General features: G+C 42.4%; 1 protein-coding gene across 8 annotated transcripts in view; it reads left to right on the top strand.

Annotated features, from left to right (window-relative positions):
- The first annotated feature begins 12,363 nt into the window (after positions 1 to 12,363).
- Positions 12,364 to 17,978, top strand: part of NBEAL1 (neurobeachin like 1) — an 85,301-nt gene continuing 79,686 nt past the window's right edge. For all 8 annotated transcript variants that reach the window (XR_007632111.1, XR_007632112.1, XM_050340600.1 and 5 more), the window contains exons 1-2: positions 12,364 to 12,481; positions 12,933 to 13,232. Coding sequence is in view for 6 of the 8 variants with exons in the window: in XM_050340600.1 (XP_050196557.1) it covers positions 13,182 to 13,232 (51 nt within the window). In the remaining 2 variants the exon portion in view is untranslated. The remainder of the gene's footprint in view (positions 12,482 to 12,932; positions 13,233 to 17,978) is intronic.

The raw sequence follows: 17,978 nt of genomic DNA, 5'->3' as shown, positions 1-17,978 counted from the left end.
CTGGGACAAACTTAGGCAAGAAGTAATCAACAGGGGGTGGGGAAGGAGAGGAACAGACCCACACCCAAAACTGCTCAGGTCTTATGAGCTCAATGGCTTTCAGGCAAAGCAGGTTCTGTAAAGAATCATTCTTACACACTTACATATATTCTGGTACCTATCCCACATTGGGTCAAGTGCACCACATGCAACAGCTGATAGCTGAAAGTGTAGTCTACCTCACAGTTACACGATAATTCACTTGCACACAGCATCAGTAAATGCAGCCCAAACCCTAGAAAAAATAACAGTCTCCCACAGTAAATGTAATAAATGCCATAACTACAAAAAAACCAAAACATGAGATCTCTCCACAGCTTAGAATAGTCTCTTCTGTGTTACTTTTTGCAGATGCAGCATTAGGACTATGGTGTATAAAAGCAACCACAGTGTCTACGTCTGCTCACAGCTCTCAACTTTCATCTCAGCAAACCGTCAGAAATGGGAAAGATAAGTGGAAACCCCAGTATGTCAGTGCCCTGCTCTGACACAGACACTGGGATAGACTATAAGTCTTTGCAAATATTTATATTGCAGATCATTTTCTTTATGAAGACAAGAGCTTCTGGGGCCGCTGCTGTGAATGTAGCAGTGACCACCGACCTGCAGCCCTCTGTGAAAAAAAGCAATTCCATCCAGGTGAAAAAAGGCAGCTAGATTATTTACAAGAGCCCCAGTAACTCAGGACATCACTACTTTTTGAAAAGGGAGGCAATCCTGACTTCCAGAAGTGGTTCTGCAATCCCATTGGGTCTTGCCATGTAATTCTACATTACATCTATTGGCAGAGAATCACAGTTTAAGAAAGTGGGTATAGTTTATCCTTTAGGAATACAGTTACAGTCTCTTCAAGCAACTCAAGAGTCAGGAAAAGTTCAGTAACGCAATGCAAAGTTTCACTGGAGATGGAGGAAATAATCTGTTTAAGATCAATGCTATTTCCAGGGCCTTTTATAACTTGAATATGCAAAAAAAGGTTGTGTCTCTATTCCTAGGTAGAGAATATCTTCACATCACCTAGGGAAGGGCCAGCAGGACCGGCTGACATAAACTTCTGCTGTGGGCTGGTGTATGCAACCTGCTTATGTCCATACTATGTTATGATTCAGTGACACCAGAACATGTTAAATCAGTTTGCTGATATTTGTCCCAGGCTACATCCATCTCCTTGAGATCTCCTCCTTCAATGTCTTAGGTGGCTCCTGGGTGTTTTATGAAATGCATAACTTCAGGGCAGATGGTATTTACCGAAACCTAGGGAATACAGAGGTACCCTTGATTGCAGTGCAGTAAATGCCCAAAACTGTCTCTTTGCAGAGGCTGGCTGACTTGCACTGAGTTATTGCTCACATACTAAGTAAACAGTGAATGCATTCCAAAATCCTGGTTCAAACAAATCTTTCTTCAGTACTACAAACAAATTCAAGTTTTAAAGTCCCAAGGGAAATACTATTTCTTTCACATTTTAAGGGGAGAGGGGGAATACTTTAAAAAATATTCACAGTTAGCCAGCTGTTCCATGGTACATGATAAGTTAAATAACTGTTAAAGGTCTAACTGTATATTGCTAACCCTGGGGAAGGTGTTGGGAAAGGTCTGATTCTTTCATCTAAGTTTTCTCTAGTTTTACAAATTTTGATCTAGCAATAGATTCCAGCTCTATACTTACCAGAGATAACAATATGGAATTGGACCTTTAACAGTTATTTAAATTATCATGTACTGAGGAACAGAAAATAAATTCCATTAATAGTTATATCCAGTAAATTACTGATTGAGGAAGAAAAGGGCAGAAGTGTGCAGAGGAACTCAGAACAAGGTGAACACTGTATTTGACATCAAATTCTTCATGCAAACAAGTGGCTCCACCAATGCTACTACCAGTCTAGCAAAGCTTTCTAGTCTTATTCCAGCTGATTCCTCAGAAGTTAATTATTCTAGATCCTTAAATCACACCACCTTTACATACAGCATGTTTTAGTGAACCTGTGACTTCATGAACTAGATATTTAGCTGGTGTCAATCACCCTGCTTCTACTAACTTCAGAGCTGCACTGATCTGTTGCAATAGAAGATTGAGCCAAATCTCTCAATTGCCAGGCCATTCTGCAGGCAAAAGGAATTAAATAAGCATACCAGTGTGGATTAGAAACATGACAACATCTTATGCTTGAAAAAGTCTATTGCAGACTTAATTATCATTCAATTATGTATATGCCTACTATTCATCACCAAATCCTGTGCCAGCAGGCACCCTGTGCAGTTATGAATAAGAGCTATAATAAAACAAAACACAGGTAGGGGATCTCACATCTCAACATAGCTCCTCTAGGCAAATATACTACTGTTCTTCAGCAAGGTTCCAGAGACTTTTGGAGAGAAAAAGCAGTACAGAGAGCACAGAACTACTAGGACTTTCTGCAACCTTATCTAGTATATGTTTATTTTAAATCGTTTCATCTTGGCTTTAAATGGTAGGCTTTGATTTTGTTTTGCCTAGTAAACATTCTGATAATGGAGTCCTTGAATAGAACCAAGCAACTTTTACAGCAGTGAGGTAGACTGCTTAAAACTCACATCTCTACTTGCTAATGTCAGAGACCTCATTTAGCCATTATTTCAAGCTCACATGACCCCTCAGTTATAGCCAGTTAGTGATCCTCTCCAGCCTTTCCCTGACAACATTGGAGAGGAAAATAGAACTATTCTTTGACCTTCTCATCCTTTCTTTTGTACATGGGACACTATCTCTACCCTCCTGCCTGTCCTTCATGCATGAGGTTGGCTGTCCAGCTGCTGCAGAGGTTTGGTGTACATAAGGACACCATGCTTTAGCCAGAGGGCAATGGAGCATGAACAACTCAGCTCTCAGGACAGAGGTGTGAAAAAGCACGTTTCCTCTTGCTCCCAAATTCCTAATATTGTGCATTTATGGGAACTGCAGAGTGTAAGCAATATGTGTGTTGGCATCCTTAGGTTAGTGTGCTAACCCAGGTTTGCAAAAGAACACAGCAAGTCAGGTGCAGTATCTACTTGTTTGCTTACAACAGGGAACAAAAAAATTTAATTTGTCTTCAGCAGGAATAAAAGAGAGAAAGACCAGTTCCCCAGACAGCAATTAACACATGCCTACATACTGCAACAAAATACCAATTAGTGCAATTGAGAACTAGGGCTATGCAATGATGTACAGATTACATGCTGGCATTCCTGTGGTCAAAGGCAAGAATGAACAACAATAACTATTCAGAGATCAGGGCGATAGCTAGGATGTCTGGATTCTAGACTTTGCTGCATCCTAGGGTTTGGGGGTGGCTAAACCTCTCAAAATTTCTCCACCTGAGACAGGAATGATGGCAATTCCTAGTTTTCAAGGACTGCTGAGGGACTGCTCTTGCTTTTGTTTGCAAATGCTCAGAGAATCTCAAGCAGACATTAAGAACAGTGGTGCTAAAGGAGAGGAACATGGGGAATTCACAGATAGTATCCAAGTTTTCACTAACAAGTCTTCTAGCTTCCCGCAGCTTGCTTTATGGTTGGTAGCAGGCACTACAGTTGCTGGCATGCAGGCTATGTTTCTCTACACAAACAGGGCTATTTTCAGACTACTCCTATGCTTGAGTTTTTCTGGGGTGCAAAAGCAGTCAACCTCCCCGTAAAAGCAGCTGTCATAACAGCATACTAGTTGAGAGCACTTGGAACAGATGTAAATAACCAGACTTCTCAGGCCATGGATACCATTTGTCTAACAAGATATTTTAGCTCCAGAGTTTAAGATCAACCACAGCCCTTCCTGCATTGCACAGTTCACTGTGGCACAGGGTCCTGGGAGGTGAAAGTCTACAGGATTCAAGAAGAAGCTGGATGAGTTCTTGGAAGACAAATCCACTGAGCATTATTAACCAGAGAGAAGAAACCTCCTGATCAGAAAACCTGTTGAGCTAAAAGGGCTTGGGGACTTGAAGTTTGAAGGAAATATCATATATATTTGCTTCATATCTACCATTCCCTCAGTGCCAATTCATGGTTGCAGTTGCTGCCAAGTTTCTTGACTGCCTGGACTGCCGGTCTGCCCCATGGTGGCTGCTCTATATTTGTAGCTGCAATAAGGAATTCATGTATCGCTGCCCCTACTCTGATCTTTCAAGTTCCAAATTTCATTACCAGTCCAGTGCCCACTGTATTAAACCATGAAGGATCACGTGGGATGCAAAAGACAAGCTGGCTTCACGTGCACGATCAAGACAGAACAAAGCAAGCATAATCACAGAAAGAACAAAAAAAAGGGTAACACTTTTGAGACCCTCAAAGATGTTTGAGAAATCCAAGCACAGGCCTGCATGTATAAGTTGTTCCTGTAAGTGAATTCAATTTGCTTAGCATTAACCATCAGGAAGAAGTTAATTTTGATCCACAGAAAGCATACAGGTATTCAGAAGAAACTGCTAGACTCCAATTCATGCTCTCTCAGTCTGCTTTCAGTGTTAAAGGCTACAGTTTCCTGGCTGAGGAAGCACCTCCAGGAGAGAGGCTGACAGGAGTGATAGCACTTACAACACCCATCAGAAGCACAACTAGAGCTGTGTAAAAACAGGATAGCTAAAGATTTGTCCCTGAGGATTTATAACTTCATGAAATACAAGACTCATAGTGCATTAATTGTATTAACTTTTATTTTAATAATATGTTTATTATTTCAGATATATATATATATAAAGCACTTCACCAGTCTTCTAAAGCCACTCTGGCTATATAAGGATGTTTTTAGTACAGAGCTGAAAACCAAACCACATCTCTTATGCCCCAGTGAATGCTCTTACTTCATTACAGGCAAAGTCGGTGACTAGACATCTGCAGAGGCAACCTGACACATCCCATTGTAGAGACACCACCAGGTGCTTGAGCCAAAAACAAAGGCATATTTGCCTCATGATAGATTTTTTTTTCTGAATACTTCAGGCCAGAATAGATCTGTGCTTTTCCTTTCTAGACTCATTCTCTGGAAGGATTTTACTCAGAGGAGAGATGTTGCCAAGATGTGAAATATTTCAATACTCAAACAAAAGACTAAGGATTTGAGATTTGGCCCAGGAATAGCCTTGATGCTGGAATATGTTCCTCCAATGCTCATGAAAAATTAAGTTCATGAGTACTGTAAGCTTTATGTACAATTCAGTTTCCCTGTCCAGTAGGATCTACATAGACCACCACAGCAAGTTTCCAGATACATTCCAACTGCATAGGATAATGCAGCTATTTTTTCTGACGTGCATATTTTTAACTGACATGCAGTTCTGGGCTTCACTTAGCTCAGACTAGTTCTGCGTCCAAGTGCTGAAAGCTCCTGCACCCTTGTGTCCTCACAAGCTGTAAAGTGAAAGAAGTCACAGATAAGGAGGATGGGAACAAGATGGACTGAAGGGAGTTTGACTTGGAAGACTGATGGCAAGTATCTGAGAAGGAGCAAAGAAACTAAGAATTAATATAGGGGTAGAAAAAAATCCTAAAATTAGGACACATTTCTGCATGCTTTCTAGATTAAAAAGAGTGTTCAGAAAGTTCAGGGCTACAAATGAAGATACTAAAGTTCTGTTGGGTTTCATTGTGGTTTGTGTTTCTGTTTGTTTGGTTTTGTTTGTTTGTTTGTTTGTTTTGTTTGGGTTTTTTTAACTGAGGTGTTGGACATCACACAGCAGCAATACTCTTGTGTCTATCCAATTGCACTTGAGCATCTGCAAAAATTGTATTGGCACTGATGCAAAAGCAGAAAGTATTTTTCTGTAGCAAATCTTTCCTGTGTTAGATATAAGTCAGAGACAGTTTCAAAAAAGTTTATCATCTTAGTAAATGAAAAGCAAAACTCTGCCCACTTACCACCGTGCAAGAAAATTAGGATCAGAAACACCTCCCCTGTCTCAGCCAGAACCTTATCCTGATACTACATCAACATCTAGGAAGACTGAGGGCACATGACTGCTGTAGCAATCCATATACATCACTGAGTTTATGTCTTACCTGCATGTAGAGTTGAAGTGTGGAGAACTTGGCTGGACCCCTCTTCTGCTTCCTGCCCTAGCAAGTGCAGCTCTGCTCTCACTGGAGCAGAAAGGATTCACAGCACCACTACTTTAAATAAGGACCCAGTTGGATTTATTCCTGCTAAACTGACTTTTCTACACATACTAGTGGCTGCTCACTCTTACATTGAATCAGTATCACATCTAGCAAGCTGCAGTCACCTAGAAGGGCCACTTGACCTCCTGTTTTCCACATCTGGATTTGCCTGTGCATGCCCAGAAGCACAGCAGCTACATATCTCTGAGGAATGACTTCAGAGGCAGGATGTTGAAGTTCACAGATCTCCAATGGGACTTTCACTCCAGGGACATCCAGTCTCATAACATACTTGAAGGAAGCTGTGTTTTATATGAACAGCCACACTTCCAAAGACAGAAGTACCTCCTGAGGTCTGACAAATACAGGCAATTCACCAAATGGGGTGCCTCGACTGCCGAAGTTGAATCCTTCCAACCAAGAGTGAATATTTTTCTAACCAGCACTTTCCCAAGCATATGTTTAAAAATAGTACCTTTGTTAAAAAAACCCATTATTTCAGACCTTAGGGGGAAAAATTAAATATGTTCTTCATTTATGATAATGAAAATCCAGAATTGCACCTGTAACTGAGTCCACGGACTAACTCCATGCTTGAATTGATTATAGGATGTACCTTTGATTTTGAACAGCCCCATAAAAGCAATGGCCTTCACAGAAGTGTTTCTGCTGTGAGCAAGTTCACAACAACAGTATCATCATGGAAATACTGCATACCAAGCCTCCAGCTATGACACTAAATGACTTAAGACAGAGTAAAGCATTTATAGTATTTACCAAGTTTATTAATAAGAATTATTTCTGACAAAGACTATTTGTAATGCTACAGGTATGAAAATAAATCTTTGACTTTCTTATTCACTTCATGATAAAAAAACCCAAACCAAAACAAAAAAACAGTCCTGGTGCCCAATAGTTCCTGGTGCCATTTGGCATTAAGTCCAGATTTCTGCACAGGATTGAATTGCTCCCATTTCCAGCTCAAGGCCTACACTATGCTCTTTTGTTTAGCCAGGACCTCACACCATTTGTAGACATGAACTCATGTTGACCTTCCACAGCACAGAGAAGTAGCAGCTTTCTCTGGGCGTCCAGGGTTAGGAACCAAAAGAGAGACTCATTATGTTAAAGATTCTACAGCCAGTTCAGTGTGCAAGTGGGCCCCCACAAGTCTCTCACATACTCCCTAGCACACTGTTTACATAACCCTGCAGAATCTTTAAAACTCCGTTTCAAGTTTTACAAGACTAGCCGTCATTCAGATCTCTGTACCCTTTCTGTGCTCAGCAGTTGGGCTAGCTGAGTCCCTGCAGTATTCACAAGGGCACACCTTTGGTTTCACATCCCACTCAGATGCAGGCAGTGTGCTGCAGCCAACACCTAACGCCTGGGAAGCTGTGGTGCTAATATTTTACAAGAATTCCACCTCTAGCAGCAGTTGGAGCTTTCCTAAGACCATTTCCCCTTAGTTACTACCCTTCATTTGCCTTCTTCCCCAAACCAACAGAAGTTAGGCCCCAAGTTGCTACAGCAGGCATTCTTGGGACAACCTTACCTTGTCAGCTGAGAAGAAATTAAGTTCAGGCAGATCACCAGAGAATACTAACCCCTACGCATCCTTGTTTGCTGCCATGATGTTTTGTGGGTTTGGTTTTATTTCCCGACACACAGATTGCTTTCGGGAATCATGCTGCAGATCCAGATTGCTGAGCACTACAACATAATGAAATAATTCATTAAACAACTTCTTAACTAACTTCTTAACTAAAGCAGAATGATTTGAAGTGCAAGTATGGTAATTTCATTGATCACTGCCAGTGAGACTGTAAAGGATGGATTACTTTGAGTGAAAAGTCTGGTTTTTCAGAAGGAAGTTCTCCTTCAGAAGGAAGACAAACTCTTTTATGATGCAATCTTGGGCAGTAAAAACTGGTGTCTTCAGGCATCTTCAAACAAAAGACATAGCTAACCAGCCAGCAGAGGAGGGGGCAGTTCCCAGACTGAACTCCTATCCACAAATTTTTGCTAGCTGTTAGAGCTTTTAAGAACCTAGGCAGATCAAAGCATATGAACACATACTGTATATTTAGGACAAAAGAGTCTTTAAGAGGTACCCTACACAAGAACATTCCCAGCACAGCTGCAAACTTAAGGCTTGTAATAAGGGAGCCCATGCTACAAAAAAGGGAGCAGAAGGGATCAAGTCATTGCCTGGGCCTTTTACAACAGGGAGTCATTATATTGAAGGCCCCCTGTGGAAACAAGCTGAAAGGACAGAGAAGGACAAAAACACTCACCACAGTCCCAGGCTACCCTGGGGTTAATTCCTTCATGAATTTAAGTCTGGAGAATGGTTTAACACTGCATATATGAAAGCAGGGCAGCCAGGGGCCAGAGGGACTTAATGCTATTAGGCAAACCATCACCTCCCAGCTTTAGCTGTGGCCAGTCTCCAACACTTTGAATGAAAGCAACTACAATCCCTAGATATCAGCTTATATGTCAAGGGGCAAACAAATTCCTTTCCATTTTCAAATTTTACAAAAAAATAACAAGCCCTGAACTACCTGGGGTACAATATGAATATAGTGACAGAAGGAAAATTAAACACTAAGTTTGGTGATTCAGCTAACAGAATGATTGCACGCTCATCTGGCAATCATAGCCAGAGAAATTTAAGGCAGCTGACCCTGTGCTACCCTCAGTAAAACACCATCACAGAGGCCCTGGCATCTTGCAAGGGCCAGCTTGCCCCTTTCCAATAGCCACACCAAATCCAATCTCAAGGTAATTTGTCTTGAATGTCTATAAAGTAGGATCCACAAAGTCCTAATTCCTTACATCCAGCACAAGGTATTTTGATAGTGGAAGCTTTATACACAGCCACGAGACCATTTGTTTACTTAGACCGTAAAGATTACTCCTTGATTCTGTGCAAGGGTCTGGCTGTAAAGAAAGATGGAAGAATTGAGGGGTAGGTTCATTTCTATTTTGGGTCTCCACTGTTGGTAGACAAAGCACTAGCTCTGAGACATAAAGAAAAACCTCAGCTGAAAGCTTTGCCTTATCTCAGGATCATTTATATTGATCTGGAGCATGGTCTCAGTAGAAGCATTAGGGCCAAACAACAGGTTTGAGAATATCTAAAAGTCAAATACAGATTTTTTGTCTTCTGCTTCTACAGAAATTAAGTATAGCTTAACAAAAGCGGTACTAAAAGGTATGTAGTTTTTCCTGCCACCTCAGAGGTTCCTGGTCTCAAAGTTGAAATCCAATGCGGTCCATTCCTTTGTTAAACCTTTCCTTAATCCAAATTTCATGCTTTCTCCTTATTCACACCCTTCTTTCTACCCATTCTGTTACCTGAACTTGCTGACTGGTAAGTTCAGTCCCTTGTAAGATGACCGAGTTACTACTCAGCTACTGAAGAAAGAAATTAAAAACTCCACTAATAATAAACAAAGAATGAGAAATAACCACTGTTGTAAACAGACCACAGGAGAGCAGCTAAGGAATGATGAAATCAAAATGAACACTGACTATCTGATAGTTTAAGTCCATGAAACAATTGATACTTAATTATGGAAGAGAAGTTGATGGAAAGTTTAACAATTAACTTTCATAGCCTAACCAATCCACATACAGTCACATTCTAAAGTACCCATACCTAGCTGGCAATGCTTCTCTTTACATCTTCCTCCATTCTTTGATTTTTCATATCCTTAGCTGAGTCTCCTTGAAGGTAAGTACACAGAAATATAAACTCATCTAGAATTATACTACACCTGCAGAGACAAAGCTGTAACCCGCCTTTTTCCACTGACATCTCTAATTATTGATCATATTTCTATGTGAGAAAAAACCTCATAGTGAATACTAATGTCTGTACAGACAGGGAGAAAATAAACTTGACCTACAGCCAGCAATGCAGACATCCAAAGCCACCCTAACAACCTCACAGTGAACTACCCTGGCTTGGGAAAACCTCTAGAAGGTCAGACCAGGAGACCACCCGCTCTGTATGACACCTATGGAACAGACTGTCCTGCTGCAAAACACAAATGCTTTACTTTCCCTCTAGAGCACCTATAAAAGGCAATAACTGCCTACACAGGCAGCAGTGATTGCTTAGGCTCACTGAAATAACTGCTTCACTGCAGCTCCGGCAGAGGGGAAAACGACTGCTTTATAGTCCGGGAGCACCCTAATTACGGGGGCAGCAGCATTTCACAAGGGAGGAGTCTCCCATTTCTATCAATGGACGTTTTTGTGCTGCTTCATTGAAGCCTGTTGCAGGACTTATATGTGTAGGAGCAGCTGCTGTCACTTGCAAGAATCAGCAATGCAAAAAAAGCAGAGCAGTATCTGAAGGAAGGACTGGTGTTGTATGTGGGTTTGCTTGGGCCTGACTTCTTCAAAGGGAGCAAGTTTTTAGAGAAGTTTGAAATAGGCTGTTGTTTAGTCTAGAAAAGTCTGTAAAAAGATGTGATAAAAGTGTGTAACTCAAAAGACATGCTACAAAGAGCTGCTTTTTGCCACATTACTGTGGAAGGGGCAAACAATAATGGTTTACATTTGCTTGAAAGTTGATGCAGGTTGGCTCCTAGGGAGGAACTCCCAGCAGTAACTCAAGCCCTGAGATAAGACGGTCAGGGAGGAGGCAGGCTCTCTTTTTTTTCCTGGATGCTTTTCACCAGAGGCGTCTAGGGTGGTTTAAGCACAGCAGATCCTGCCCTGGGGACAGAGCTAGACTCTGAATTCTTACTTTTTTTCTGGATGGAAAAAATTATGTTACAGCCTTAAGGCAGGAGAATATTGTGGCTAGCAGCAAGTACCAGAGCACATGTATCACACAACTAAAAATAATTTTACAGTCTCATTTTTGTCAGTGTCCCTCCAACTGTGCTAGGAACTATGTTTAGATATTGCAGTAAAAGATACTTCTCCCACTCCCACACTGCTGATCCACGTGATATAACATTGAGCACAGATTAGCTCTTAATTTTTTCCAGGGAAACTTCACTGATTTTTTAAAAACAAGACAAATATGCAAAGGCCTATTGCAGGACCATATCTCAGACTGTCTCAGAGACTGTACGAGACTCATCTAGGTGAGGAGACAACCCAGTGGCAGAAAGACCAGGGCTGTGGCCAGAGGTTGCAGAACTGTGATTCTCCCAGCAAACTAGGGAGATGGTCCAGGTCTCGTTAAATCTTCTCCTCCCTGATTTGGAGTCTGACACAACAGTAATTTCCAGCCTCACTTTCTAAGGGCACAGAGGGACACGGAGGGAAGCCCACTCCCCTGCGTGTCACTCTAAAATGATGCTGTTATTGAACAAGCAGGAGGAGAGTTCTCTGGAGCCCAGTGCCTCAGCAGGGTCAGTGCGTGCCAGTGTGCTCAGGCAGGGCCACACTGGTAAGCTGATGAATATCTTTTCACATTTCTCCTCTGGAAATCTAACTTATTTTAAGAATCTTTCCTTAGTCCTGTGGAAACTCTGCATATGAGGTATGAGGCTGCTTTACAGCGGTAGCAAATTGGATGCACGGATGTATCCAAGCCCTGGAGGCTGTGCCGGCGGGTCCCTCTGGCACACGTGTAAAACACCTGTATGAGCTTGGTAACCTTCCTGAGAATCACAGAATGGGTCAGGTTGGAAGGGGTCACAGTGGGGGCTCTGGTCCCACTTCCCTGCTCAAGCAAGATTGTCCATGGCACAGGATCGCACCCAGGCGGTTCTTGATTATCTCCAGAGATGGAGACACTAAATCCTCTCTGGGCAATCTGTTCCAGTGCTCGGTCACCCGCACTCATGTTCAGGTGGAACTTCCTGCGCATCAGTTTGCGCCCATTGATTGCCTCCTGTGCTTGGCACCGCTGAGCAGAGCCTGGCTCCGTCCTCTTGGCCCCGCCCCTTAAGATATTTATACACATTAATGAAGGCCCCTCCCTTGTGAAGCAATGCAGTCCCACAAGGACTGCGAATGCCGATTCTTTGACGGGCACACTGGCGTTGTGGCAGAGGGCCGCGCCGCCCGGCAGGACCCGCCCGCTCCTCGGGTGAGGTGCCGCGGGCCGGCCCCGGCTCCGCCACCGCAGCTCCGCTCCCCGCCCCGGCCGGGCGCTGCCCCGCCCGCAGCCAAGATGGCGCCCGCGGCCTGCCCGCCCCTCGGTGGGGGCTCGGGGCGTGTTCGGGAGCGCGGGCGGGGCGGGCGATGTGGCGAGGTCCGGCCCCTCCTGCCCGGCCGCCACTCGCCGCGGCCCGGGGAGGCTGCGGGAGAGGCCGCGGTACTGCGGGGGCAGCTGCGGGAGGCCGGGGGCGCGGTAGGTGACGGCGCGGGGCGGCCGGTCCGGTCCGGGAGCAGACGACAGAGCAGCGCGGGGGCCGGGAAGGGCCGGGCCGGCGGCTGTGCCGGGGCAGCCGCTGCTCTGCGGGGCCCGCCGGGGTGCGGGGCGGCCGCGGAGCCCGGGGGCGGCGGCAGAAGGGCGGCGGCGGCGGCGGCTGTCACTGCCGGGGCCGGGAGCGGCCGTACTCGCTGCCTCTGCCCGCGGCTCCGCTCGGCAGCCCTGCGGTTCCCCCTCCGCCTCCCCGCAAAGACGAGGAAGCGCCGGGAGCAGCGAAAGTCAGAGCTCTCCGTCCTGGGGTGATAGTGCCGGAGAGGAAAGCGCTGTGACCTGCCACCGCCCCATTCCCGCCGCTGTCTGCGGGCTTGGAGTGCGGATTTGTTTTTTCCTCCCTCCACCAAAGGCCTGAAGGGTATGTTTTCACTTTCAGAGATTAAAACCGAAGCGGCGCTGGTGAAGAACGGACATGCTTGACATTTATCTACAGCTGCCTATGTTGTGCTTCATTATTTACTCGAAAAGGAGAGACTGAGACCCGCTTGTCTTCATCCTTGACTTCTTCTCGGGTTATGATATAACTGTAAGAATAAATAAAACTGTGGAAAGAGCACCTGGGATCTGAGCATGGTAGGATCTTGAACTAAAGTAGCTGGTATCGACGGAAAGAGGAAAGGAAGGAATGGCATCCCGAGAGAGGCTGTATGAGCTTTGGATGCTTTACTGCAGTAAGGTAAATACTGGGGGGAGGGTTGTTTGTGTGTTTTCATCCTCTTTCGTTTGGAAGTTGGGTATTTAAAAATGTAGCATCTTTTGAGCACATTTTTTTTCTTAGAAGTTGCTTGGACTTGGCTAGCTTCTGTAAGGATTTAACTGCACTTCACAAGCTATTTACAACCTCATCTCATGATTTGCTGTTCAGGTTGGTCTTTTTTTGGTCTGAGGTATAAATTGTACAGTGTTCATGGCTCAGCTTAAGCAGTTACTGTAGCAATATAATTTAACTATGTGAATGCATACATTCACGTAATTCTTTGTTTTGTAGCTTATTGAGATGTATTGTATTCACTTAAGATGTATTGTGTTCATTTAATTCACTGCTCTCTAGTATTTAGCTTTATACTTTCTGTATTCTGATCAGTTCCAGTTTCATCTAAACTTTATTAGTAAAAGCATTCCCAAAGAGCAGTTACTCCAGAGTCTGCCTTTGCCGGTTATTGCTCTAACATATAAGTATTCCATTAGTAATGGATTTCCTTCACCTGGCAGGAATGTTATTAAAATGCTGTCTTGTCTCCATTTGCATTTTACAGTGTAAAGCAATTCATGTATTTAAAGCACATGTCCTAATTGTCACCGGGTGTGCTGAGTATATACACAAATTGGATTGCAGGTTATCTAAATAGATAACTGTAAAATAAGAAACATACAGAAAATAGCTGTAAAGGCAGAGGAAAGGGTTGGTCTACTGTCATATAGGAGCTCAGTGTCAGTGGCAGGAGTAGCTTTTGGTGGCCTTATTTTCTGGTTTTGTTTTGCCTTTTTGCAGTCTCATTTGTACCTCAGTTTCTTTAAGTCTCCAAGCCAGTAGGAGATTAATGGTATAACAATCCTTCTCTTGTTCTTCCCAGTTCATTTCTAGAGAATGCCCATCTCAAGAGCTTAAAATGTGAGATGTTAAGTACAGACCATGTTCACACAAGTGCACAAAGCAGTCTTAATTGTAGCTTTTCCGAATTTTTGTGAGAGTTTGCAAGCTTCATGCTCCATATGTAGTTAAAATAGAACTAGTGGAAACAAAACAGCATGGTATCAGTTCTTACTGCTCCTCGTGTGGGTGATCTGTTGGACTGAAACATGTTTGTGTAGGCCTTTTAAACCAATGTAATAATGATACTGGCATTAAGAAGTGGAATAGCACTGGAGAAGATGGATGTTTTGCCAGTGAGTTCATCGATGTGAGAGGAACAAAGACACTTGGAACAGACTCCCAAGAATCCAAGCTTTACTCAGCTTTGGGAGATACTAAGGCTGCTGAGATGAGCCAAGCTCTCAATTTCTTTGCTCAGCCTTTCTTTGGCTCTTTCCTCCCTTATTCTTTATACAGTTCTTTTGTCTGTCTTGGACCTTCTCCCCCTTGGCTGGAACCTTTCATTCATTGTATGCTTTCCATCTCCATGTTGTTTGCATGCTAGCAGCAAGTTTGCTGGTTAAAATGTGTGGTTTAGATCACTTAGAGGGTGTTGATTTTCTCTATGGGAATGGTTCCTCCAGTCTAGTCTAATCTCAGGTGATGGAAGATGGTCAATTAAAAAAAATCTTTTCATATATGCAGTCTCCTCATTAGCTATCAGTGACTTTTTTTGGCCTTTTTTTTCTTCCAAACCCATACAATGTGGGCATGATTAGGTGGATTTGTATGTTGATAAGGATGTGTTCCTACTTTAAAAATAAAAGAGCTTGTCTTCAAAATATGAAGGCAACTGGAGTGATTCCAAAAAAAGGAGCCTTCACTTTTTCAAGAAGTGCTAGGCACAAAGCTGGTTTTTCCCTACTTTTGCTCTCTCTTTTTCTCTCTCAACTCTTTCAGGTTAAAATTGTCTTACTCTGCTTGAGGCAAGCATCCAGCATGAGTATTGCATTAAGCTTGTGAAGTTAAGAGCAGCTGATGAAGCTGGGTCTTGGGATGCAAAATGATGTGAAGCCTTAACGTAAATTAGTTTGTTTAGTCATGTTTTAGTAACATCTGTATATTATGCTTTGTTCTCCTCAGAGCGTCTTGCACAACGGGAAGATGCAGCAATAAATAACTACCAGTGACAGGATACAGTGGTTTAGGGAAAAGTCTCTTTATACCTGGGATGGCCCAGTGAAGTGTAATACCATGCCTTGTGTGTTGCACTGTGGTGATTTTGTTGTTGGTGACATCCTGGGAAAGAAAGCTAGGCCATTTCTTCAAACTAGAGAAACTGCTGGGAGAGTTACAGTTGAGTAAAGTGGGAATTTATTGTGCCACAAATCCCAAATCTTGGTTTTAGCTTTTGCAGCCTTGTTAACTAAAGAAACAGTGAAATCCAAGCTCCTCCTTTGTGATGCTTCAAATTGTTGCTAATAAATAGCCCTATGTGTCTTTTGATAATCGAGGTCCCTCATGATAGTCTGTTAAATATAGCACCCTGTCATAGAGCACAAGGCTTTTAACAGCTTTAAAGTGCTGGATAATGCTGTGTTACCATCTTGCCATCTATCCTGGGTCACGACTCTTGTTCTTTGTGATCACTTGACATCTCTGGCAGCGTTAGGTGTCAGTTGCAACACTTAACTTTTGTGCAAAGTAACATTAGGAAGGCGTTTCTCCATTTTCATTGCCTCTTGTGCAGTTGAGCAATTGGATATTTGGGCAGACAGCAGCGTGTAACAAGGCTCTCTGCAGAAGCATCTTTGGAAGACACTATGTACAGGGTGGTTTAATTTTTCTGTTGTTTTCTTTCTTTTCAAGATAAATGTCTGAGTGGCTGTAAGAGTTTGTTTTCAGTTGGTATTCAGTTGTTTTTCATCTGGCAGTTTCTAATCTAAGGCTGGGATTTGGTTTTGGATTTTTTTTCCTGCTTCTGTTCCCCTAAAAGCTACAGACTACAGTCTACTGTGTAAGATGGAAGTAGTAGCCACACTTGATGTATGATGCTTCTGATGTTTCATGGTAGCAGTTTAAAACTTCATTGAATTTAGTTAATTTTAGTCATTTCCATAGAAGTCACTAAGAAAAATTTTTTCCAGTCGATTGTCAATTCAAAGCCTTCAATAACCTCCCGAGGAGCATGGAACACTTCTTATTTAGGTGCATGCAGAGCAGATATCTGAAAATGCTTTACCAATGTAAGTGTACAGCAGGAGAAGAGCTCTGTTAGGTGAATTGAAGCAGTCTCAGGAAAGGACTTGCTTTCACACGTCTCTGACTTTTTCATGTTGATGTGACTGAGGTAATCCACCAGTTTTGCCTTAGACCATTATGACTGTAATAATATTACTGTTGTAATATTGCTATTGTAATATTGGTTGATTAATCTTTTATTACATATTATATATCAGTATAGAAAATGTATTTCTGTTTTATAATCATCTGAAGTAACTATTACTTCAGATACAAATGAAAGAGATTCAACCTCTGTCTTATCTGTAAGAATTTAACTATGTTTGAAAACAAACAACCAAACAAAAACCAAAACAAAATAAAAAAACACCAACAAACCAAAATACCCGGTAGGTATTTCAGACAAAGCATGTCAGGATTTCTGATATTTTTCATTTTATTCAGAAAGTAGCCAGATACCCTTTCATATTGAAAGAGATTTTTCTCACCTATCAAAAGAAATCCCAGTTGCCTTCAGAAGGGGTTTCAAAGGCATAAATGCAGGCACTTAGCTGCCATATGCACATCAGAAGGTCTTCAGTTTTCGTCGTATTACAATGGTTCTGAGCTTTCTCTTACACTCTGGTCTTCAGTACAGCCCTGATTTCATTTAAACACTGTCTTTTCGTGTAGGTGATATAATGTTTTGAAAGGAAACCTCTGAGTCTGTTCTCCAGCCAGCCTGTAGCCTGTGCTTCCCATGGCAAAGAAGGAACATTCAACTGTAATGTCGCTGATACAGTCAGGACTCTGTGTGTTAGCAGTCATAAAGCTAATCCTAATGTTCTGGTCTTCACTAGTGCAGAGAGTTGAGGCAGTCACATCCCTTACTGTGCAAAGAGCAGCTGACTTGTGCATAAGCTGTCATCTTAAATGTGCTTTCTTACCTTGTGATGTGTCTCTTATTTGTTTTTACAGAATTTATTGTATTGAGATAAGTGTTATAGTTTTCTCTCTGGCATAGTGAGGATATCTATATACTATAAATACCTTCTAATTTAATATTGTAGCATAGAAAGAAATGTGGTACTTTTTTGTAGGAGAGCATTTTTGTCAGTACTACATCAAAAGCTGGATAGAAAAAAACCCCAAACAAATGTTAAATGACTATATGCATTAGGCTAAAAATGTCCTGAAATAGTTAAACTCCTGTTACTTTGAGTTATTTTTTTCCCCATCTGGGGTCCTTGTAGACTGCTGTACAGGAATAAGAAGACTTGAATGAGAAATGAAGTGGTCTTGGGAGAAACCATGATTTCTGTTAGGTTCAGGCCACTGTGATGAGTGGATTGCTGCCCACTGTGGGGTGTCAGCAGTGCTTTGCTGTCATCACAGGGCTGTCTCTGCCATCGGGAAGACCACTGTAATGTAAATACTTAGAAGCTGAAGTAACTGTTTGAAGTAACTACTTATATGAAGTATCATATAAGTATTTAATTGATTTGAGTTAAACTTGCATTTGCATTCTGAGAAGTAGACAGGTCATTTAAATTAATGTTTACTCTATGCCCTAAGTGAAGAGTCTTTGAAAGAGAATAATTTCAATTACTTTCCTTTTAATGTGTCTTA

The sequence above is a fragment of the Myiozetetes cayanensis genome, unplaced genomic scaffold (assembly GCF_022539395.1).
Source record: "Myiozetetes cayanensis isolate MyiCay16 unplaced genomic scaffold, myiCay2020 scf9, whole genome shotgun sequence".
Lineage (NCBI taxonomy): Eukaryota > Metazoa > Chordata > Aves > Passeriformes > Tyrannidae > Myiozetetes > Myiozetetes cayanensis.
Note: the sequence above shows the minus strand (reverse complement) of the source record. Positions and strands in the feature narration are given on the sequence as shown.